This window comes from Ranitomeya variabilis, chromosome 3 (assembly GCF_051348905.1).
Source record: "Ranitomeya variabilis isolate aRanVar5 chromosome 3, aRanVar5.hap1, whole genome shotgun sequence".
NCBI lineage: Eukaryota > Metazoa > Chordata > Amphibia > Anura > Dendrobatidae > Ranitomeya > Ranitomeya variabilis.
The window spans coordinates 23073982-23098482 of NC_135234.1; the positions used below are offsets into that span (position 1 = coordinate 23073982).

Sequence of the window (24501 nt, forward strand, 5' to 3'; positions counted from 1 at the left end):
GTCTGCAGTATGGTAATAGTCTGCAGCGTGGTATAGTCTGCAGTATGGTAATAGTCTGCAGTGTGGTATAGCCTGCAGTGTGGTAATAGTCTGCAGTGTGATACAGTCTGCAGTGTGGTAATAGTCTGCAGTGTGGTAATAGTCTGCAGTGTGGTAATAGTCTGCAGCGCGGTAATAGTCTGCAGTGCGGTAATAGTCTGCAGCGCGGTAATAGTCTGCAGCGCGGTAATAGTCTGCAGCGCGGTAATAGTCTGCAGCGCGGTAATAGTCTGCAGTGAGTAATAGTCTGCAGCGTGGTAATAGTCTGCAGCGTGGTAATAGTCTGCAGTAATAGTCTGCAGCGCGGTAATAGTCTGCAGCGCGGTAATAGTCTGCAGCGCGGTAATAGTCTGCAGCGCGGTAATAGTCTGCAGCGCGGTAATAGTCAGCAGAGTGGTAATAGTCTGCAGCGCGGTAATAGTCTGCAGCGAGGTAATAGTCTGCAGCGAGGTAATAGTCTGCAGAGCGGTAATAGTCTGCAGCGCGGTAATAGTCTGCAGCGCGGTAATAGTCTGCAGCGAGGTAATAGTCTGCAGAGCGGTAATAGTCTGCAGCGCGGTATAGTCTGCAGTGAGTAATAGTCTGCAGCCGTCTGTAGTGAACTGTTGTGTGGTCACACTATGGCCGCTGCAGGTTTACATGTATCAAGGTGATTGGTAACAAGTGAAGCAGAGGTCGCCCAACCTGCAGTGTTGTAGGATCTGGGTGCGGACACTCATTGTATGTGGCCGGTGACTTCTCTGTGTGCCGGGGCCGGTGTCTGGTCCCGGTCCGGCCCGTATATAGCGCCCTGGGTTCTGCTGTCAGGACGGAGACTCGCAGCTCCAAGCGCCTTCTGTGAGGAGAGTGACTGGTTACGTCCTCTTCTGATTGGTCTAAATGAGCCATGTGACTGCGTTGGTAAGGTCCTGGCAGGGTAAAACTGCGTTGTTGTTATCACTGAATTGCTCAGGTCCTGGTTGGTAACGTTTGGATTAACGGAGATGATCCGGTGCGGCCCTGAGCGGCGGGAGGACGAGTGACGTGACACGTGTGCCGCTATCCCGGTGAGTGACTGCATTATATGGGCACGTGGTGTCGGGAGGAGGCGGTGACAGATATTGTGTGGCCGCTGCAGTGACGTGTGCGCTGTATTCCCACTGCATCGCCTGCAGTATATCCTGTGTGTGGCCGCTGCATCGCCTGCAGTATATCCTGTGTGTGGCCGCTGCAGTGACGTGTGCGCTGTATTCCTGCTGCATCGCCTGCAGTATATCCTGTGTGTGGCCGCTGCATCGCCTGCATTATATTCTGTGTGTGGTGCTGCAGTCACGTGTGCTGTATTCCTGCTGCATCGCCTGCATTATATCCTGTGTGTGGCCGCTGCATCGCCTGCATTATATCCTGTGTGTGGTGCTGCAGTGACGTGTGCTGTATTCCTGCTGCATCGCCTGCATTATATCCTGTGTGTGGCCGCTGCATCGCCTGCATTATATCCTGTGTGTGGCTGCTGCAGTGACGTGTGCGCCGTATTCCTGCTGCACCGCCTGCAGTATATCCTGTGTGTGGCCGCTGCAGTGACGTGTGCGCCGTATTCCTGCTGCATCGCCTGCAGTATATCCTGTGTGTGGCTGCTGCACCGTCTGCAGTATATCCTGTGTGTGGCCGCTGCAGTGACGTGTGCGCCGTATTCCTGCTGCATCGCCTGCAGTATATCCTGTGTGTGGCCGCTGCAGTGACGTGTGCGCCGTATTCCTGCTGCATCGCCTGCAGTATATCCTGTGTGTGGCTGCTGCACCGTCTGCAGTATATCCTGTGTGTGGCCGCTGCAGTGACGTGTGCGCCGTATTCCTGCTGCACCGCCTGCAGTATATCCTGTGTGTGGCCGCTGCAGTGACGTGTGCGCCGTATTCCTGCTGCATCGCCTGCATTATATCCTGTGTGTGGCTGCTGCAGTGACGTGTGCGCCGTATTCCTGCTGCATCGCCTGCAGTATATCCTGTGTGTGGCAGCTGTAGTGATGTGTGCGCTGTTTTGTTGCTGCATCGCCTGCAGTACACTGTGTTCCAAATTATTATGCAAATTGCATTTAAGTTTCATAAAGATTTAATTGTTTCGCTTTTCAAATAAACTCGTGGATGGTCTTGTGTCTCAGGGCTCAATAGATCACTGAAATCAGTCTTAAACACGTGATAATTAGTTTTCCAGGTGATTCAAATAAAAGGAAAACTACTTACAAATTATATTTCACATTATTACGCAGGCCACAGGTTTCAAACAATATGGAAAATAAAAAGAATCTTTCTGCTGCTGAAAAGTGTTAAATAGTGCAATGCCTTGGACAAGGGATGAAAACATTAGCTATTTCACGAAAGCTTAAGAGTGATCATCATACTCTGATGAGATTTGTGACTGAAACAGAGCACAGACAGAGTTCATGCAGATAAAGGCATAATGAGGAAGGTTTCTGCCAGACAAATTAATTGGATTAAGAGAGCAGCTGCCAAAATACCATTATAAAGCAGCAAACAGATATTTGAAGCTGCTGGTGCGTCTGGAGTCCCTCAAATCGCAAGGTGTAGGATCCTTCAAAGGCTTGCTGTGGTGCATAAACCTACTATTCGGCCACCCCTAAACAGTGTTCACAAGTAGAAACGGTTGCATTGGGCCCAGACATACATGAAGACTAATTTTCAAACAGTTTTGTTTACTGATGAGTGTCGAGCAACCCTGGATGGTCCAGATGGATGGAGTAGTGGATGGTTGGTGGATGGCCACTATGTCCTAACAAGGCTGCGACGTCAGCAAGGAGGTGGAGGAGTCATGTTTTGGGCCGGAATCCTGGGGAAACAGCTGGTAGGGCCCTTTAAGGTTCCTGAAGGTGTGAAGATGACCTCAGCAAAGTATATAGAGTTTCTGACTGACAACTTTCTTCCATGGTCTAAAAAGCAGAAACGTGCCTTCAGGAGCAAAATCATCTTCATGCTGACAATGCACCATTTCGTGCTGCAAAGAATACCTCCGAGTCATTGGCTGCTATGGGCATAAAAGGAGATAAACTCATGGTGCGGCCACCATCTTCCCCTGACCTCAACCCTATAGAGAACCTTTGGAGGATCATCAAGCAAAAGATCTATGAGGGTGGGAGGCAGTTCACATCCAAACAGCAGCGCTGGGAGGCAGAGAAACACAAGAAACTCTCCAAAAACTCACAAGTTCAATAGATGCAAGAATTGTGAAGGTGACATCAAAGAAGGGTCCTATGTTAACATGTAACTTGGCCTGTTAGGAGGTTTTGGAGTTAAGTAGATTTGTTCAGTGAATGTGACCTCCTAATGCTGCAAATTCCACAAATGAGCATTTTCAGTTCTTTATATCAAATGTTTAGAAATTCTACTGTGCCTGATAATTTAGAACAGTGCATTGTGAGGTTTTATTCATTTTGGAGATTATACTGTTATCATTGGGAAGTTTCTTCAATAAAATTTGATGTATACTCTAACGGGTGATGACTTTTATTAGACTGTCATTTGCACCGACCATTTAGGAAAATCTTATCATTTGCATAATAATTTGGAACATAGTGTATATCCTGTGTGTGGCCGCTGCAGTGACGTGTGTATTCCTGCTGCATCGCCTGCAGTATATCCTGTGTATTGGCTTTTTTCTTTGCAATGTATCAGTGTGAGAGAATCACAATTTGCATGAATGCGGTGTTTTTCTAGTTTGTCCATTTGTCCATACCAGTGCACGTAGCTCCGTGTCCGTTGAACCGCTCCTCATCTTATCTTTGATTCCTGTAAGGTTTGAAGTGGATTGTCAGCAGGTTTCATAATACTGCGTACATTATACATAGAGCTATCAGACCTGATGAGGCTGGTGTACTTACTATGAAAATCCATGTACGAATGTCCTTTATTATTCTTTCTTTTTAGATCACCATTGATTACATGTTGCTGTACATGGGAAGAGGTAGCATACAAAACACAAATAGAGATTGTGATGAACAAACTAATAGTGACAGGTACAGAGGAGAGAGGACCCTGCCCTTGTGGGTTTACACAGTTTATATTTTCTCCACCTTCCTAGCCTGATAACAGGTCTCCAGTATCCCCCCCTCCACACTGAATTTCCACCCACCAACTGCGATTAACATCTCCTCAGTGTCCCTCCTCCCTGCTGGTGTTGAATCTCCTCTTACCCAACCTGATTGCCAGCACCTCAATGCCCCTCCTCTCTGCTACTGCTAAATATACGTCCACTCAGTCTGATTGATTGTTCCTCGGTATGTGTCATACCTGCTGCTGAATCTCTGTGCATCCCACCTGATTGAGAGGTACTCATCCATTTAATAGCTCCACTATGGTCCTACTCCCTGAAGTCCACCCACATAGCCTGATTGATGGCTTCTCATTGCCCCTCCATCCTGCTGCTGAAACTCAGCCAACCTAGACTGCAGCTTAGTGCCCCTCCTCTGTGCTACTGCTGAATCTACACCCACCCAGGGTGGTTGCCCACTTATCAGTATCGTCAGCTCATTCCTGCTGCTCAATCTCTGTGCAACCTGCCGGACTGACAGCACCTTCCTGCTGCTGCTGAATCCTGCCCACATTGCCTAATTGTTGTCTCCTCTTTGTCCCTCCTCCATGCTGCTGCTGAATCCAGAGCACATTGCCTAATTGTTGGCACCTCTTTGTCCCTCCTCCATGCTGCTGCTGAATCCCGCTCGCATTGCCTAATTGTTGGCTCCTCTTTGTCCCTCCTCCCTGTTGCTGCTGAATCCAGCGCACATTGCCTAATTGTTGGCTCCTATTTGTCCCTCCTCCATGCTGCTGCTGAATCCTGCCCACATTGCCTAATTGTTGGCTCCTCTTTGTCCCTCCTCCCTGCTGCTGCTGAATCCTGCTCACATTGCCTAATTGTTGGCTCCTCTTTGTCCCTTCTAACTGCTAAAGCTGAATCCAGCGCACATTGCCTAATTGTTGGCTCCTCTTTGTCCCGCCTCCCTGCTGCTGCTGAATCCCGCGCACATTGCCTCTTTGTCCCTCCTCCCTGCTGCTGCTGAATCCTGCTCACATTGCCTAATTGTTGGCTCCTCTTTGTCCCTCCTCCCTGCTGAAGCTGAATCCAGCGCACATTGCCTAATTGTTGGCTCCTCTTTGTCCCTCCTCCCTGCTGAATCCCGCTCCCCCCCCCCAAGCTTAGCCTGATTGAAAGCTCCTCAGTGTCCCTCCTCCCTGGTGCTACTGAAATTTTCACACTGCTCAGGACAAGGAGCAGTTTTTAAACAGGGTGGGAAAAGATTAAATATACTCTGCTTTATGAGCTCCCTTACTTTAAAACTACCAAGTCACTCCAAAATCAGATCCAATAACATTTCTAGTGCCAGTGTCTGACAGCCGTAAAAGAAGCGAAAACTTTAAGTCCGTCCAAGTTTATGAGGAATGGGAAGATTATTTTTTTTCAATAAATTGTTAGCATGTATCTTACTAGTGTGAACCATAATTACACCAATATACCAGATACTGTATAGACCCCCAAACAAGGAAGAAAGATGTATTTTCTAAATTCAAGCGTTATTTTGAGGGTTTCCTATTTGGAGGTAGAGTTTAGGAATTACGGCTCTTTAATATGTAACTGCCTCTTTTTCAAGGGACCAAAGGTAATTGGACAATTATCTCAAAAGCTCTTTAATGGGCAGCATGAGCTTTTCTCTTCTTAATTCATCAGTTATGCAAATTAAAAGGTCTGGAGCTGATTCCAGATGACGCATTTGCATTTGTAAGCTGTTGCTGTGAACCCACAACATGCAGTCAAATGAACTCTCATTGTAAGAGAAACATCATCATTAGGTTGAATAAAAAAAAAAAAGAATTTAATCAGAGATGGCAGAAATGTTAGGAGTGGACAAATCAACAGCTTGGTTACATTGCGCAAAAAAAAAAAGACCGCACTGGTGAGCTCGGGAACTCAAAGGGACCTGGAAGTCTCCAGAAGACAACAGTGGTGGCTGATCGCAAAATCCTTTCCGTGGTGATGAAAAACTCCTTCACAACAGCCAACCAAGTGAAGAACACTCTCAAGGAAGTCGGTGTCTTGAGTATCTAACTCTACCATAAAAAGAAGACTTAATGAGAGCAAATACACAGGGTTCACCACAAGGTGCAAACCATTCATCAGCCTGAAAATAGACCAGGTTAGACTTTGCCCCCAAAAATCTAAAGAAGCTGCCCAGTTCTGGAGAAGCAAAACTAAGATCAATCTGTGCCAGATTGGTGGGAAGAAGAAAGTCTGGAGAAGGCTTGGAATAGCTCATGACCCTAAGCACAAACCATCGTCTGTAACACATGGTGGAGGTGGTGTGATGGCGCGGGCATGCATGGCATCCAATGGCACCAGGTCACTAGTGGTTATTGATGATGTGTCTGACGACAGAAGCGGCCGGATGAATCCTGTGTGTACAGGGCGATACTATCTTCTCAGATTCAGCCACATGCAGGAAGGCTGATTGGACGACGCTTCACAGGACAGATGGACAATGGCCCAAAACATCCTGCGAAAGCCAAGAAGTGGAATATTCTGCAATGGCCGAGTCATCCCCAGATCTCCGCCCCATCGAGCCACATTTCACATGAAGACAAAACTGAAGGGAGAATGAGCCACAAACAAGGAACAACTGAACTCACCGCAGTGAAGCCTCACACCGGAGAAGACCAGCGATGGTGACGACCATGGCCTCCAGACCTCAGGCCGTCATTGCTGCAAAGGATTGTCCACATAGTGTTTAAAAATTATTATTATTATTATTTAATGAACATTTTATTTTATTATTTTGAGCCCCTGAACTGAGGAGGCTTTGTTGAAAAATGATTGCAATTCCGAAACATTTTACAGAATATTTTGTCCAACCCCTTTAATAATAATAATCTTTATTTATACAGCGCCAACATATTCCGCAGCGCTTTACAGTTAAACAGTTTCAAACACAACAGTCATGAGTAACAACGTTAACAATACAATAATTAAAGCACAATAAGCCGCCCCTGCTCATGAGAGCTTACAATCTACAATGAGGTGGGGGAGATACAAAGTACAGGTGTGTATTTACAATGATGTATTTACAATGATGGTCCGGCCATCTTCAGGGGGCGGGGGGTAGATGGAGATAGTGAATGGGCTACACACACACACAGACATAAAATGACTTTGATTAGGGAACGTGATAGGCCGCTCTGAACAGACATGTTTTAAGCGAATGCCTAAAACTGTGCAAGGTGTGGATGGTCCTAATATCTTGGGGTAGAGCATTCCAGAGGATTGGCGCAGCACGGGAGAAGTCTTGGAGTCGGGAGTGGGAGGTACGGATTAGTGCAGAGGTTAGTCGAAAGTCATTTGCAGAGTGCAGCGGTCGGTTAGGCCGATAGACAGAAATGAGGGAGGAGATGTAAGGCGGTGCCGCACTGTGGAGAGCTTTGTGGGTGAGAACAAGTACTTTGAATTGTATCCTGTAATGAATGGGCAGCCAGTGTAACGACTGGCGAAGAGCGGACGCGTCCGAGTAACAATTAGCCAGATGGACGACCCTGGCTGCTGCATTAAGGATAGACTGGAGAGGGGAAAGTCAAGTGAGGGGGAGGCCAATTAATAGAGCGTTACAGTAGTCCAGGCGGGAGTGGATCAGGGCGACAACCCAGTCTCAATCAGCATGTCTGCCAACAGTAAAATAACACTTATTCTCACCTCTGCTGCCGGCATCATTCCAACGATGTTGGGATTTGCTCTACCAGGGATCCTGGCACATTGTTATGTTACGTGAGCCCTGCAGCCAATGAGCGATGGCTTCTCTCTCCCTGCTTTTAGATGAATCGAATATCAAAAGAAAACTTAGAGCTGCGGCTGGCCAATCACTGCCCCTTGAGTTTGATTCAATGACAGCGGGAAAGTGAAGCCAGCATTGATTGGCTGCAGGGATGGCGTGACATAACATATGACATGTGGTGTGAGCTCCGCGTGAGACAGTCCAGACACCACTAGAACAGTGCCGCCACCGTAGGTGAGTAGAAGGGTTATTTTACTTGGGGCAAAAATGCTGATTGAGAAGGGGTTGTCCGAATAGTGGTCAACCCCCTTAACCCCTTCACCCCAAAGCCTGTTTTCACCTTCATGACCAGGCCAATTTTTACAATTATGACCACTGGAACGCTTCAATGGATCCCGCTGATTCTGAGGTTGCTTCCTCGTGACATATTCTACCCCGAGGTGCTTCACAGAAGTTTATAACGTTAAGCTGTGAAAAGTTAAAACAAAATCACATATTTCCCACAAAAATCTTTTTTAGCTTCAAATTTTGTATTTTTACAAGGGTAAATGGACCCCAAAATTTGTGTTCTCCGTGTGGTCGAAAACTGCTTTTGAGGCACAGTGCAAAGCTCAGAAGGGAAGTAGCGCCATATTACAGTGCAGATTTTGCTGCACTTGTTTGAGGGTGCCATGTCACATTGGCAGAGCCCCTGAGGTGCCAGAACGGCAGAGCCCCCCATATGTGACCCCATCTTACAAACTAAACCTCTCAATGAATTCATCTAGGGTTGCAGTGATTATATTGACACCGCAGGTGTGTCACAGACTTCTATATCATTGGGCAGTGAAGATAAAATAATTTACATTTTTACCACCAAGATTGTGTGTTACAAGTTTTACATTTTCATACTGGAAAATAGGTAAAATGGCACCAAAATGTGTCCCACAATTTCTGCTGAATGTGGGAGGACCCCATGTGGCTGTACAGTACTACTTAGCCATACGGAGAGACTTGGGAGGGACAGAGCGCTATTTGCCTCCTGGAGCGCAGATTTTCCTAGAATAGTTTGCAGATTTTATAAAAAGAGCCCCTAAGTGCTAGAAAAGCAGAATCCTCCCTCAACCACGGCAAGGTGACACTTCTCTGATGGGTCCTATCACAACCAATTCTACTTGCCCATTTCAAATTGTAGGCTTGCAGCCCAGGAGACACAGATTGTCCATTATTGTAGGCTTTTTAGCCCGAAAGTGGCATGTACAGTAGGATAGGGAAAGGTTATGATAGGACCCATCAGAGAAGTGTCACCTTTGCGTGGTTGATGGGCACACTTGAATTGGCCAATTTATGCGATAAGAACCTTCGCTTTTTTTGTACGTACATCTTGCTGAGGGACGATGTTGTTGGAAGTTGTTATTTCCATTGACCCTATACATGCATTTCCATTAATACATGTCAGTGATAAAATGGTAAGAATTCCTCCAGGAGTAAGTGACCTCTATATAAGTGCTGCATTGCTTTGTACTATATAATGTTTGTGTCTTGTTCTGTGCATAAATCAACAATATATACAGCACTGTGGAGAAAATGCTGCAATGTAAGAAGCTTTCAAAATTAGAAGTGTTTAATAGTTTATTTTTATCAACAAAATTCAAAGTGAATGAACAAAAGGGAAATTTAAATCCCATTAAAATTTTGTGACAGCCTGTCGCCTTCATCAGTTCTTGGTGACTTGCACACAGGTTTAGAAGGATCTCGGCAGGAGGTTGTTCCAAACATCTTGGAGAGCTGACCCCAGATCTTCTGTGTATGAGGCTTGTGCGGATCCTTCTGTCTCTTCATGGGATCCCAGACAGACTGGATGATGTGAGATCAGGGCTCTATGGAGGCCGAATCATCACCTCCAGGACTCCTTGTTCTTCATGACATTGGCTGGATGTTTGGGGTCGTTGTCTGGCTGCAGATTAATTTGGAACCAATGAGACGCCTCCCTTATGGTATTACATGATGGATAAGTATCTACCTATATTTCTCAGAATTGAGGACACCATTAACCCCTTTCTGACCTCGGACGGGATAGTACGTCCGAGGTCAGAACCCCCGCTTTGATGTGGGCTCCGGCGGTGATCCCTCATCAAAGCTGGGACATGTCAGCTGTTTTGAACAGCTGACATGTGCCCGCAATAGCGGCGGGTGAAATCGCGAATCACCCGCCGCTATTAACTAGTTAAATGCCGCTGTCAAACGCAGACAGCGGCATTTAACCGGCGCTTCCGGCCGGGCGGCCGGAAATGAGCGCATCGCTGACCCCCATCACATGATCGGGCGTCAGCGATGCTTCTGCAGAGTAACCATAGAGGTCCTTGAGACCTCTATGGTTACTGATCCCCGGCAGCTGTGAGCGCCACCCTGTGGTCGGTGCTCATAGCACACCTGCATTTCTGCTGCATAGCAGCGATCTGATGATCGCTGCTATGTAGCAGAGGCGATCGCGTTGTGCCAGCTTCTAGCCTTTTATGGAGGCTATTGAAGCATGGCAAAAGTTAAAAAAAAAGTAAAAAAAAATGTGAAAAAAATAAAGTTTAAATCACCCCCCCTTTCGCCCCATTCAAAATAAATCAATTAAAAAAATCAAACCTACACATATTTGGTATCACCGCGTTCAGAATCGCCCGATCTATCAATAAAAAAAAAAGCATTAACCTGATCGCTAAACAGCGTAGCGAGAAAAAAATTCGAAAGGCCAGAATTACGTTTTTTTTGGTCGCCGTGACATTGCATTAAAAAAATGCAATAACGGGCGATCAAAAGAACATATCTGCACCGAAATGGTGTCACTAAAAAATAAGCCCTCACCCGACCCCAGATCATGAAAAATGGAGACGCTACAGGTATCGGAAAATGGCGCAATTTTTTATTTTTTTTTTAGCAAAGTTTGGAATTTTTTTTCACCACTTAGATAAAAAATAACCTAGACATGTTTTGTGTCTATGAACTCGTAATGACCTGGAGAATCATAATGGCTGGTCAGTTTTAGCATTTAGTGAACCTAACAAAAAAGCCAAGCAAAAAACAAGTGTGGGACTGCACTTTTTTTGCAATTTCACCGCACTTGGAATTTTTTTTCCCGTTTTCTAGTACGCGACATGGTAAAACCAATGATGTCGTTCAAAAGTACAACTTCTTTTGCAAAAAATAAGCCCTCACATGGCCATATTGACGATAAAATAAAAAAGTTATGGCTCTGGGAAGGAGGGGAGCGAAAAACAAACACAGAAAAAAGGAAAATCCCAAGGTCATGAAGGGGTTAATGCTGACCAAATCCCCATCTCCATTTGCTAAAATGCAGCCTTAAACTTGCAGACCCTCCACCATGCTTCACTGTTCATGCATTTGTGCTGCTCTCCAGCCCTTTGGGAATAAATTGCCAAAATATTTCACACTTTGCCTCCTTTGACATTTTTATGTACCCCACTTCCTATATTTTCAGGCATAAATGAGTCGCTTGGCCTTGTTTTCATGTGGAAGGTATAACTTTTGGCCGCATTTCTTCCATAAAGATGTCTTCTGGCTAGACTTCTCCATACAGTAGCCATCTCACTGATTGCTACCAGTTCTGATCTGACGCCACTGCTGGACATCATCTGATTTCGAAGGGAAGTAACATGATGTGTCCTTCACCTGCTGCACTAAGTTTCCTTAGCTGACCTCTGTGTTTACAGTCTTCAACCCTACTCATTTCTTAATGTCCTCAATTCTGAGAAATCCAGAGATACTGTACGTACCCATCATGTAATGCCATCGGGGAGGTGTCTGATGTACTCTAAATTTATACTGCAGCTGGACAATGACCGACAACATCCAGCCAATGTCATTAAGGATGAGGAGTCCTGGAGGTGATGATCTCACATCATCCAGTCTGTCTGGGATCCCATGAAGGGACAAAAGGATCCACACAAGCCTCGTACACAGAAGATCTGTGGTTAGTTGTCCATGATATAAAAGAGAAAAATATGAGATCTCAGTATTAAATATTTAGCATATTCACATCTAGAATAACCTTATTAAGAACTTTTTAAAATTATTTGTATCCTCTAACTATCTCCTCTGTGAACGCTAAATCTATGGACACTGAGAAAGTTTAATTGTGATCATACACATAATAGTGAAAAGTTGTTTAAAAGAACATTCCGGATGTGGTAAATGTCGAAGATTTAATGGTGAAATTTCACATTTTGTTGTATATATTTTATATCTGGAGGTAAAATATTTTTCAGTGAAAGAAAAGTATGAAGAGAGAATTGAGAGAACCTGTTATTTTACTTCTCAGCGTCACGTTCCAATCCTAATTTTTTGCATGCTGTGCATCTTGATGTAAAATATGAAGTGCAAGAAAAGTGATGTCTGCATGGGTTATTTCTACTTCTACATGATGTTTGGAGCAACCTCCTGCCGAGTTCCTTCAAAAACTGCTTGCAAGTGATGGAGAAGAAGTGATGATGGCGAAGGACGGTCACCAAATAGTCATGAGATTTAGATTTCTCTTTTGTTCATTAACTTTGCATTTCGATAAAAATAAACTTTTATCACTTCTGTTTTTGAAAATGTCTGCAGAATTTTGCCCACACTTGCCTAAAACTTTTGCTCAGTACTATAGATGTCAGGGGAGAGAAGGATGGGAAGTTGGAATGTGAACACCCGTTCCTTTTGTTTCGGGGAGATAAGTCGTTTCCGGAGCTGTCTGGTAGCAGTTGTCACTTTGCCAATCTGAGAGTTAGGGGAGTCGGGAGGGATACACTGTATAGACAAAACATTCCCTCAACAGGAGCTTTTCTGACCACCCCCCAATCCTACATCTATAGACATAAATATGTAGTTGGCCTTTCTGCAGATATATCGGCTCCCGCCTTTCTAGGAAGGATTTCTACAAGATTTTGGAGGTGTTTGTGGACATTTTTTCCAGTTCATTCAGAAGAGCGTTTGTGAGGTCTTACACTGATGTTGGTGACATTTCGGGCTTACAATCTCTGGTTTGGTTGTTGGATGGACTTGAGGTCTGGCCACTTTGCAGCCAGTCATGTTCTACCACCAAACTACCCCCTACATGTCTATATGGACCTTGTTCACTGGGCACAATCATGAGGAATAGAAAAGGATCTTCCTCAAACTGTTCCCATAAAATTAGGAATCGACATTAGTCTAATTGTCTTCTCTTGAAGACTTTAGATTACCTTTTATTGGAACGAAGGGACTGAGGACAAACCCTAAAAAAAAATTTGAAAATGAGCTGTTCTGCAGTAACCGTCAGCCAACGCTACACGTGCAGAGCTTATCAGCTAATCTGTGGGTGTGTTAGGTGTCGGACTCCCACCGATCTGATATTGATGACCAATTCTAAGGATTGGACATCCCTTTTCGCGTAAAATGTCCTTTATAAAAATTATATTTTTTTCAACCCTCCATATTTTTTCTCAGGATCCATAGGTACAGGACCCTTATAGCATAAGTTTTCTTTGAAAGACGGTGATATCTTTCATCGATGACCCATCAAGGATGGCAACAGAAAAAAAACACATGGCTGCAGATATATTAGACCTCACCCTAGAAATAATCTACTTAATAACTGGAGAGGTGAGAGATCCGCGTGACTTTACGATTATTAAAACGGATCAATGATGTGAAAGGTGAAGGAGTTATTTGAATGTATGTAGTGATCAGTGTCTTGCCATACACAGGACTACACAGTAGTGAAAAAGTCATCCGGTGAGAGTGTGACCCCCACGTCAGAAGGAAGGAGCAAGACTGAGACCAACATCATCGATACCCCGCTTCTATCTCTGATACATGAGCAGAAGATTCTAGAACTTTCCAAAAAGATCACGGAGCTGCTGACCGGAGAGGTGAGCACTGCCAGGAATGCTGGGAAATTATACAATGATGGTGAAAAGAAGGATGACGGTATCATTGTGTGTGTCAGGTTTCTTTAAGGTGTCAGGACATCACCGTCTATTTCTCAACGGAGGAGTGGGAGTATTTAGAAGGACACAAGGATCAATATAAAGATATCATGATGAAAGATCACCAGTCCATCACATCCCTGGGTAAGAGGAGAAAACAGGTTTATGGATCACTTAGATTTACCCATCCAATATAAACTCTGGGAGGTAGATTTATTAATCCCTTTCCGACATCGGGTGTAATAATACACCGATGTTGGACTCCCTCCCTTTGATATGGGCTCCGGCGGTGAGCCCACATCTTTTCTGTCACATGTCACATGTCAGCTGTTTTGAACAGCTGACATGTACCTTTAACTTCCGAGTGAGGAATCGCGATCCTTCCGCGGCTGCTAACCTGTTAAATGCTGCTGTCAAACTCTGACCGGTTGGCATGACAGCCAGCGGTCTCCTGCAGACATCTATGGTTGTCACTGCTGGATTGCTATAAGCGCCGCCCGGTGGACGGCGCTCATAGCAAGTCAGCAATTCTGCTACATACAGGCGATCTGATCATTGCCTGTATGTAGCAGAGGTGCTCGAGTTATGGCAGCATCTAATCTCCCATGGAGACTATTGAAGCATGCCAAAAATAAAAAGTTTTTGAAAATATTAAAAAATATAAAAGTTTAAATCACCCTTCTTTCGCCCCATGCAAAATAAAACAATAGAAAAAAAATCGCACATACACATATTTTGTATGGCCACGTTCAGAATCGCCCAATCTATCAAAATAAAAAAATAATTAACCCGATCGCTAAACGGTGTAATGAGAAAAAAAGTCATAACGCCAGAATTTGTTTTTTTTGTGCCCGCAACATTGCATTAAAATGTTAAAAGAGCGTATCTGCACCAAAATGGTATCTTAAAAATTTCAGCTCGACACGCAAAAAATAAGCCCTCATCCAACCCAAGATCACGAAAAATGGAGACGCTACGGGTATCGGAAAATGTCACAGTTTTTTTTTTTTACAAACTTTGGAATTTTTTTCCACCACTTAGGCTACTTTCACATTAGCGTCGTGCACTGCACGTCGCAATGCGACGTTGCGGCGCACCGACGCATACTGTGGAAGCGCCGCACAACGGGGGCAGCGCATGCGGTTTTTCAACGCATCCACTGCCCCTTTGTGAGGTGCGGGGAGGAGGGGGCAGAGTTCCGGCTGCACATGCACGGTCGGAAATGCTGGACACGACGCACCAAAAAACGTTACATGCAACGTTTTTTGGTGGCGACGGTCCGACGCAACCGTCGCACGACGGTTGCGACGTGTGGCAATGCGTCGCACTGCGTCGCTAATGCAAGTCAACGGAGAAAAAACGCATCCTGCAAGCACTTTTGCAGGATGCGGTTTTTCTACAAAACGACGCATAGCGACGTGCAGTGCATGACACTAGTGTGAAAGTAGCCTTAGATAAAAAAAGAACCTAGACATATTTGAAATGTTGAAAAATGTAGAATTTTGGCTTTTTTACAACCGTCTCGCACACTTTTTACAGAGACTGGTGTGCAAAATGGGGGCCTTCGAGCCTGACATGATTACCAGTTTAAAACATTTGAGCGAGATATTTGACATATTTTGCTCAGTTAGTTTCCCAAAATGTATTCTGTCCTTGTGTTTATTTCCGATAGATAAATCCAGTGTAAGAAATCCACCAGAGAGATGTCCTAGTCCTCTACAAAAACGGGACTGTCCAGGAAAAACGCCAACTGTCCCGCTGGATCATCAGGTAGATGAAGCTGAGATTTCTTCAAATCATTGCTGTAATGAAGCTTTGTAGTAAACTGTACAGGAAAGATATATATCTTGGTACCGTGTTAGCCAGTAGATAGAAGAATATTTAGAATTGAGAGTCCTCAGTGGTCGATACCTTTTCATGGCTAACTGAAAAGATGGTAACAAGTCGCAGCTTTCGAGACTACATACGTCTCTTCATCAGGCATAGACTAATACAAAATCTGAAGAATCACATGTTTATACACAACACAGCAGAAAAATAATGCAATAGATAAGACATGTGACGTGAAGCAGAACTATCATTATGGGAGAGGGATGAACATAAATATTGGAACAGTTCATAGATAAGGAGTGTGAAAGTTTTATTGTTGTTGATTGTCGAAAGGCAGAGGCTACGTACGGATTCTGTATTCTGTTTTCCTAAATAATTTGGTTAAACCTTCACATGTTTCAACGTGCACTTGGCCACCACGATTCAGTCTGGATGAAAGTAAAGTTCTGCAGCATCAATCACAGGCTAAACAACTGCACAATGCCAATCAGCTGCTTCTAAAGCCAGCCGACTATCATCTTCAAATTTACTGGATGTAATCCTACTGCTTTACGAAACATTTGTGCTGCCTTATCCAGAATATGCATTTTGGCCACCAGGATTGGAAAAATGCAAAAAAAAGCAACAAATTTGGTTAGAGACCTCCATGGTGAGGAAAGATTAAAAGTAATGAAGGTATTTTGACCTTTGAGTATCTCATAACTAGGCTTTTTTTTTATTTTCTCTTGTCCTTTCAGGAAAGTTCTGGTGAAACAACGAATCAACTCGAAATACCCACATCTGAGAATGGTAAGAACCTTTCGTAAATCTTATGTCCTTATAAATTGTAGGCTGAGATTCCGTAAAACATTTTTCTTCATGGGCTATTGTTGTTCATGATACATGCCAAGATGAATTGGGGTCCATGTACTGGTCTTTAGAGGGTATACAGTATATCAGTCTCATGTACCACACAATGTCACCGATGAAAACGAAACCACAAATAAAAATTAAGTCCTCATATAGCCCCAGTGAAGAAAATTGTGAAATGCTTGGCTCCCAGTTCAAATGATTTCTTTTCAAAGAAAAAAAATGAAAAATTAAATAAAAAAAAATAATATAAATAAATAAATTAAATAAACATAAAAAAAAATTTAAACTAAAAGGAAAAATGTCATTATACAAAAGTAATAAAACTATATATATACTAGATGGTGGCCCAATTCTAACGCATCGGGTATTCTAGAATATGTATGTATGTATGTATATAGCAGCCACATAGTATGTAGCACAGGCCACGTAGTACAGTTATCTTAAAAAGTTTGGGCACCCCTATTAATCTTAAGCTTAATGCTTTATAAAAATTGTTTTTTTTTGCAACAGCTATTTCAGTTTCATATATCTAATAACTGTTGGACACAGTAATGTTTCTGCCTTGAAATGAGGTTTATTGTACTAACAGAAAATGTGCAATCTGCATTCAAACACAATTTGACAGGTGCATAAGTATGGGCACCCTTATCATTTTCCTGTTTTAAATACTCCTACCTACTTTTTACTGACTTACTAAAGCACTTTTTTTGGTTTTGTAACCTCATTGAGCTTTGAACTTCATAGCCAGGTGTATGCAATCATGAGAAAAGCTACTTAAAGTGGCCACTTGCAAGTTGTTCTCCTGTTTGAAGAGTGGCATCATGTGCTCCTCAAAACAACTGTCAAATGATCTGAAAACAAAGATTATTTAACATAGTTGTTCAGGGGAAGGATACAAAAAGCTGTCTCAGAGATTTAACCTGTCAATTTCCACTGTGAGGAACATAGTAAAGAAATGGAAGAACACAGGTACAGTTCTTGTTAAGGCCAGAAGTGGCAGGCCAAGAATAACATCAGAAAGGCAGAGAAGAAGAATGGTGAGATCCGTCAAGGACATCCTCAGACCACCTCCAGAGAGCTGCAGCATCAACTTGCTGCAGATGGTGTCACTGTGCATCGGTCAACTATACAACGCACTTTGCACAAGGAGAAGCTGTATGGGAGAGTGATGCGAAAGAAGCCGTTTCTGCAAGCACGCCACAAACAGAGTCGGCTGAGGTATGCAAAAGCACATTTGGAGAAGCCAATTTCTTTTTGGAAGAAGGTCCTGTGGGCTGATGAAACCAAGATTGAGTTGTTTGGTCATACAAAAAGGCGTTATGCATGGCGGGAAAAAAACACAGCATTCCAAGAAAAACACTTGCTACCCACAGTAAAATTTGGTGGAGGTTCCATCATGCTTTGGGGCTGTGTGGCCAATGCCGGCACCGGGAATCTTGTTAAAGTTGAGGGACGCATGGATTCCTCTCAGTATCAGCAGATTCTTGACAATAATGTTCATGAATCAGTGACAAAGTTGAAGTTACGCAGGGGATGGATCTTTCAGCAAGACAATGATCCAAAACACCGCTCCAAATCTACTCAGGCATTCATGCAGGGGAACAATTACACTGTTCTGGAATGGCCATCCCAGTCCCCAGACCTGAATATCATTGAACATCTGTGGGATCATTTGAAGAGGGCTGTCCATGCTCGGCGACCATCAAACTTAACTGATCTGTAATTGTTTTGTAAAGAGGAATGGTCAAAAATACCTTCATCCAGGATCCAGGAACTCATTAAAAGCTACAGGAAGCGACTAGAGGCTGTTATTTTTGTAAAAGGAGGATCTACTAAATATTAATGTCACTTTTCCGGTGATGTGCCCATACTTATGCACCTGTCAAATTTTTTGTTTGACTGCAGATTGCACATTTTCTGTTAGTACAATAAACCTCATTTCAAGGCAGAAACATTACTGTGTCCAACAGTTATTAGATATATGAAACTGAAATAGCTGTTGCAAAAAAAACAATTTTTATAAAACATTAAGCTTAAGATTAATAGGGGTGCCCAAACTTTTTCATATAACTGTATATAGGAGCCATGTAGTATATAGCAGACAAACAGTACGTGGCCTGTGCTATATACATACATACATACATACATATTGTAGAATACCCGATGCGTTAATACAGTCCACACAATATATAACACAGCCCACGTGCTATATAACACAGCCCATGCAGTATATAACACAGGCCACGCAGTACAAAACACAGCCCACATAGTATCTAACACTGGCCACACAGTGTAAAGCAGCCACACGGTATATAACACAGCCCACGTAGTATACAGCAGTGTGGGCACCATATCCCTGTTAAAAAAAAATAATTAAAATAAAAAATAGTGCTATACTCACCCGCCGGGATCCAGCGAACCTCTGGCGATGCGCGGCTGCCACCATCTTCCGTTCCCAGGATGCGGTGCGAAATTACCCACATAACTTAGGCTAGGTTCACATTTGCGTTGTACGCCGCAGCGTCGGCGACGCAACGCACAACGCAAATGTAAACGCATGCACAACGCAGCGTTTTGTGACGTCCATTTTTGCATGGTTTTGGGCGCAGAAAAAACTGCAACTTGCTGCGTCCTCTGCGCCCTGACGCATGCACCACAGTGACACATGCACCACAGTGACGCATGCGTCACAAAACGCAAGTGCAACGCATGTCCATGCGCCCCCCATGTTAAATATAGGGGCGCATGACGCATGCGGCGACGCTGCAGCGCCGAACGCTAATGTGAACATAGCCTTAGCGGTCTCTCGAGACCGCTAAGTCTTCTGGGTAATTTCGCAATTCATCTCTGGGAACGGAAGCTGGCAGCAGCCGCGCGCGCCTCGACAGAAGGTGAGAATAGCAGGTTTTATGTTTTTGTATTTTTTTTAACATAACATCTTTTTACTATTGATGCTGCATAGGCAGCATCAATAGTAAAAAGTTGGGGACACACAGGGTTAGTAGCAGCGATAACGGAGTGCGTTACCCGCGGCATAACGCGGTGTAACGCAGCCAATAACCCCATGTTTGCGGTGACTGGAGGGGAGTATGCGGGCACTGGGCACTGAGTGCAGGGGAGTAGGGAGGGACTAATCGGACTGTGCCCGTCGCCGTTTGGTCGCGGCAGCCATGACAGGCAGCTGGCGAGACCAATCAGCGACGCGGGATTTCCGTTATGGAAGTTGAGGACAGAAAGACGGAAGTACCCCTTAGACAATTATATATATAGATTTGCTCTCGCCATATAAAGGAAACACTATATTTGTGTAGCACGGTGAATAGCTTAAAATTTAACACAAAAAAACAGTATCTTGCTGCTTTGTTTATATTCCTATTCCTTCCCATCTAAAGTTACTGACAAACTTTTATAAAGTTATGTATAATTCAAAATGATGCCGCTGATACAACTTGTCCCAAAAAAAAGTCGCTAAAAAAAAAAAAAAAGTTTATGGCTCCTGGAACGTCATAAAGGCCAGGGCTGGCTGACACACCAAGTGGGTAATCGGTGAATGTACCAATTTGTAAATATTAGAAATAGTTTGGGTAGATGTTTTTTATATACTTCACTGCATGTTATAGATGCACTGCTTTACAGTATTTGAATGTTCTAGTCTTGTTATTTTGACTGTTTTTAATACCTGTCCTGCTCAATCCGCAGAATTTACTACAATAATTTTTCGTTTCAAACTATGATTTTCTTTTCCCAGTAGAAGAGCACTTCATAGGCCTCGATGGACAACTCATTTCATCTCCCTATCCTAAAAAAGACAATGATCAATCACAAATTGGCACAGAAACAACTGGACCTAAAGCTTTTGCAATTTCTGAAAGTGAAAAACATTTTGAAGAAAATTCTCACGAGAAAATTGACATTGATGAAAAATCATTTTCATGCCTGAAATGTAAGATATATTTTAGCCAGAAAATAAGTCTTATAGATCATCTGACAATTCACAAAGAGGAGGAACCATATGTATGTTCAGTTTGTGGAGAGTGTTTTAGCCAGAAATCGAAATTTGTAGAACATCTGAGCGTTCACCCAGGAGATAAACCAAATTCATGCTTAGAATGTGGGAAATGTTTTACACTAAAATCTGATCTTGTTAAACATTTAAGAATTCACACAGGGGAGAAGCCATTTACGTGCTCAGAATGTGGGAAATGTTTTACCAATAAATCACATCTTGTAGATCATGTTAAAATTCACACAGGGGAGAAGCCATTTGCATGTTCAGAATGTGGGAAAAGTTTTACCCATAAATCTAATCTTCTAGATCATCTAAAAACTCACACAGGAGAGAAGCCATTTGCATGCCTGGAATGCGGAAAATTATTTAAGCTTAAAAATCATCTTGATAAACATGAAAGAATTCACACGGGGGAGAAGCCGTACTCATGCACAGAATGTAGGAAATGCTTTACGCATAAATCTGCTTATGTTCTACATCTGAGGACTCACACAGGGGAAAAACCATACTCGTGCTCAGAATGTGGGAAATGTTTTACTTATAAATCAGGTTTTAACCATCATCTGAGAAGTCATGCAGGGGAGAAGCCTTACTCATGCCCAGAATGTGGGAAATCTTATAGCTATAAATCAAGTCTTGTGGAACACATAAGAACTCACACGGGAGAGAAGCCGTTTAAATGTTCAGAATGTGGGAAATGTTTTAACCATAAATCAAATCTTGCGGATCATCTAAGAACTCACACAGGGGAGAAGCCATTTTCATGTACAGTATGTGGGAAGCGCTTTACCAAGAAAACATCTCTTGTGGAACACATGCGAATTCACACAGGGGAGAAACCATATTCATGTTCACAATGCGAGAAATGTTTTAGCCAGAAATCAGCTTTTCTTGCACATCAGAAAGATCACTCGGGAGAAAAAAAAATTAATGTGTAAGTTATAAGAAAGTTATCAGGTTGTAGAGCTTTATTATAGGACCTTCTGCCTTTTTCCCAGTTAACCTTACAGAAAACCATTACCGCTATAGTCAAATTCAACAAGTTTGGATTGAATGGGCTGTATTCTAAAATTTACTGTCTGAAATAAAAATATAAATATATACACTGTATTTATATGTATTGGGTAAGAATGTTGTTTTCCTTTTCTTTGCACTTTTTTTGTGTGTTAAGTGGTCTGACCATATTCTTTATACTGTACATGAGAGAAATCATATGGTGCATGACTGTACTTGATGTGTTTTATTTAAAAAATTTCAATATAATTTTTTTTTCTTAAAGCTCTATTGGGGAAGGTCATAGCAAAGAGCCAAAAATGTAGTGAAGTGAAGCTGGGTCATATTTTGTCTAAGTTCAAGACGTTAGGCAATTACAACAGGCAGAGACCCAGTTCGGGCAGTCTGAAGAGCAAAGAGCGTACCTGGGTTAAATAGAGGAGTTGTCATTGCACTGTTGCAGGATATCCCGATGCCAGGGGCTCCTTTCCTGTCACTAAAGCTAAGGGCGCCCTAGCTATCCCTTTCCCCAGATTACTTCTGATGGTGAAGACGCCGTGGCCACGTGCCTTGCTGAGCTCCTAAATCAGCCTTATCTGTCTCCTCCCCCACACAGTGACAGTGGGAATTGTAGTAAAGAGGAACCTTCAGCACTCAACAAGTCCACAATTCAGTGTATTCAACTTGGATTTTTATTATGCAGCCAGGAGGAAAAAACAGACATCACAATCCAACGTTTCGGCATACAATGCCTTTTTCAAGGAAGTCTATGACAGCAAAACAAAATATAGAACATACACATATAATTCAAAGGGAAACCTTCACTGATAGACTGCGGCTGAACAAAATGCACCAAAAAAAGAAAAAACAGACAAAAGAATTTTTAATAGAAAGAAAAAGACACCGAAACCTCAAAGTGAATAAAGTGTCACCGTGAAAGTCTGATATAAATCCTTACGTATGGTGCCTGGTAGCTTATTAGTCCGTTTGTGGACATGTCCCTGCAATGCAGTGCGCATGCGCAGGCTCCGGACTTCGGCTATTTTCGTCTCTTTTACGAGCTTGCACTCGTAGTGCCGGATATTACATCACGCCAGATACGGCATTTATACCCGGTTTACGGCACTTGGTCTGTCATCCCGCCTTCAGCTACAGGACGCACGCCAGCATTCTACCTTTTGCAGGTATATATCTTTAGCATTATCCTTTTTTGGGGCAGACATGGACACACGGAATTATATGGCTATGTCTTGGTACTTGTTACTTGCTTCTATATTTGTTGGAGATATGTTTTCGATTATATTCGTTTTCTTTGTGATACTACTGATAGTGTATCCACCATTTGTTGTATTTCCAGCTGTCTTCTTTTTCTCATGCCGTGTTGGCGAGTTATTTACATAGAAGCTCTATTTACTATATACAGGTATCTATTTTATTCATTTATATTTTTTTCCGCACTGGTCTTTAGGTGTTGTTTGCAAATGGCTATATTCATGATCAGGTTCATGTTTGTACATTTTAACTGTCTTGGTACACAGGTATATATGAGTCAAGCTTGCATAAATCTACACACCCTTTTGTTTACGGTGGTCTCATTAACTTTGATTCGTTATCTTATTGTTCTCACACCCTCTTCTTGTCCAGTAGGATATTCTGGTCGAGTATAAATAATAAAAGGATGGGTTTATTACCTTGATCTCTCTTTCACGGTGACACTTTATTCACTTTGAGGTTTCGGTGTCTTTTTCTTTCTATTAAAAATTCTTTTGTCTGTTTTTTCTTTTTTTGGTGCATTTTGTTCAGCCGCAGTCTATCAGTGAAGGTTTCCCTTTGAATAATATGTGTATGTTCTATATTTTGTTTTGCTGTCATAGACTTCCTTGAAAAAGGCATTGTATGCCGAAACGTTGGATTGTGAGGTCTGTTTTTTCCGGCTGGCTGCATAATAAAAATCCAAGTTGAATACACTGAATTGTGGACTTGTTGAGTGCTGAAGGTTCCTCTTTATTACATTTGACTTTTTCCTTCAAGCACCGCATTACCTTTTTTTGAGCGCACCACTCCTGACCTATCTATAAGTGGGAATTGTAGTGTATAAGAATGCACACACCAGACTAACAAGGGAAAACGTACAGGGATAAATGAAAATACCAATCATACAAATATGCACTCACAAACAACAGAGTAGAACACCGGGAAGTAAAGGAAGGAAAAAACAGAGGATGAGGATATGCACACAGACAAATCACCAAGCAACAGCCTTCTGAACAACACTCCAAATGGCTCCTCAAACAACCGACACCTCCAACTGCAGAACCAGGCAGTATGAAACTAACACCGGCAATTCCTGATAGCTAGAGGCGAGTATATACAGGAGAAGGGACCAAGCAACAGCCTTCTGACCAACACTCCAAATGGCTCCTCAAACAACCAACACCTCCAACACCAGAACCAGGCAGTATGAAACTAACACTGGCAATCCCTGATAAATATAGATATATATACAGGAGAGGGGAGTGGCCAACACCAATCAGCTGAGAGCATCAAAGCTGAAAAGCTCCAGGAGCTTCAAATGAACAGATTAACCCTTGCACTGCTAGCAGAAACCTACACTGTTTAATATGATAGTAAAGTGCTTCTAATCAGTGCAAGAGTACGTGAAATCAGACACCGCGGTCTTCTGGCCTCTCTGTCTCAGTAAACCTGTGACAGGAGTTGTCAGAAACACAAGCAGGGTCAGAGCACGATAAATCAAGCTTTCAGTAGTGCACCAGGGACAGGGGACATGGGTTTATATATTGCACTGTGATCACATGCTGGCCATCGAACGCTCAATTGGTCAGAGGGACCATCACTAATACAGATAGCCTTTTCAATCATCCTCACCACAGACAAGAGGTTTGGGCAGCATGAATCAGCTGACAGGTTCCTTCACAATATTGAGCTTTAGGATTGCTACTTCCAGCAGGTGTCACTAGAGAGACCCTGCTCCCTATGGATCTATCCACTGGATAGGTGATAACTTATCTTCACTGAACAACCCA

General features: G+C 43.2%; 1 protein-coding gene across 6 annotated transcripts; it reads left to right on the plus strand.

Moving 5' to 3' along the window:
* The first annotated feature begins 742 nt into the window (after window positions 1-742).
* Window positions 743-21725, plus strand: LOC143814997 (uncharacterized). Of its 6 annotated transcripts, none has more exons than XM_077293759.1 (7): window positions 743-1085; window positions 13292-13447; window positions 13552-13716; window positions 13794-13917; window positions 15446-15543; window positions 16341-16392; window positions 20204-21725. In XM_077293759.1, exons 2-7 carry the CDS (start codon window positions 13370-13372, stop codon window positions 21400-21402), a joined length of 1716 nt encoding a protein of 571 aa, XP_077149874.1. In that variant the 5' UTR covers window positions 743-1085; window positions 13292-13369; the 3' UTR covers window positions 21403-21725. The 6 variants fall into 6 exon arrangements, with proteins under 6 accessions (XP_077149874.1, XP_077149877.1, XP_077149878.1 ...); XM_077293762.1 differs by having other exon boundaries at window positions 930-1085; window positions 13337-13447; window positions 20207-21725; XM_077293760.1 differs by having other exon boundaries at window positions 949-1085; window positions 13337-13447; window positions 20204-21547.
* Window positions 21726-24501: the final 2776 nt, after the last annotated feature.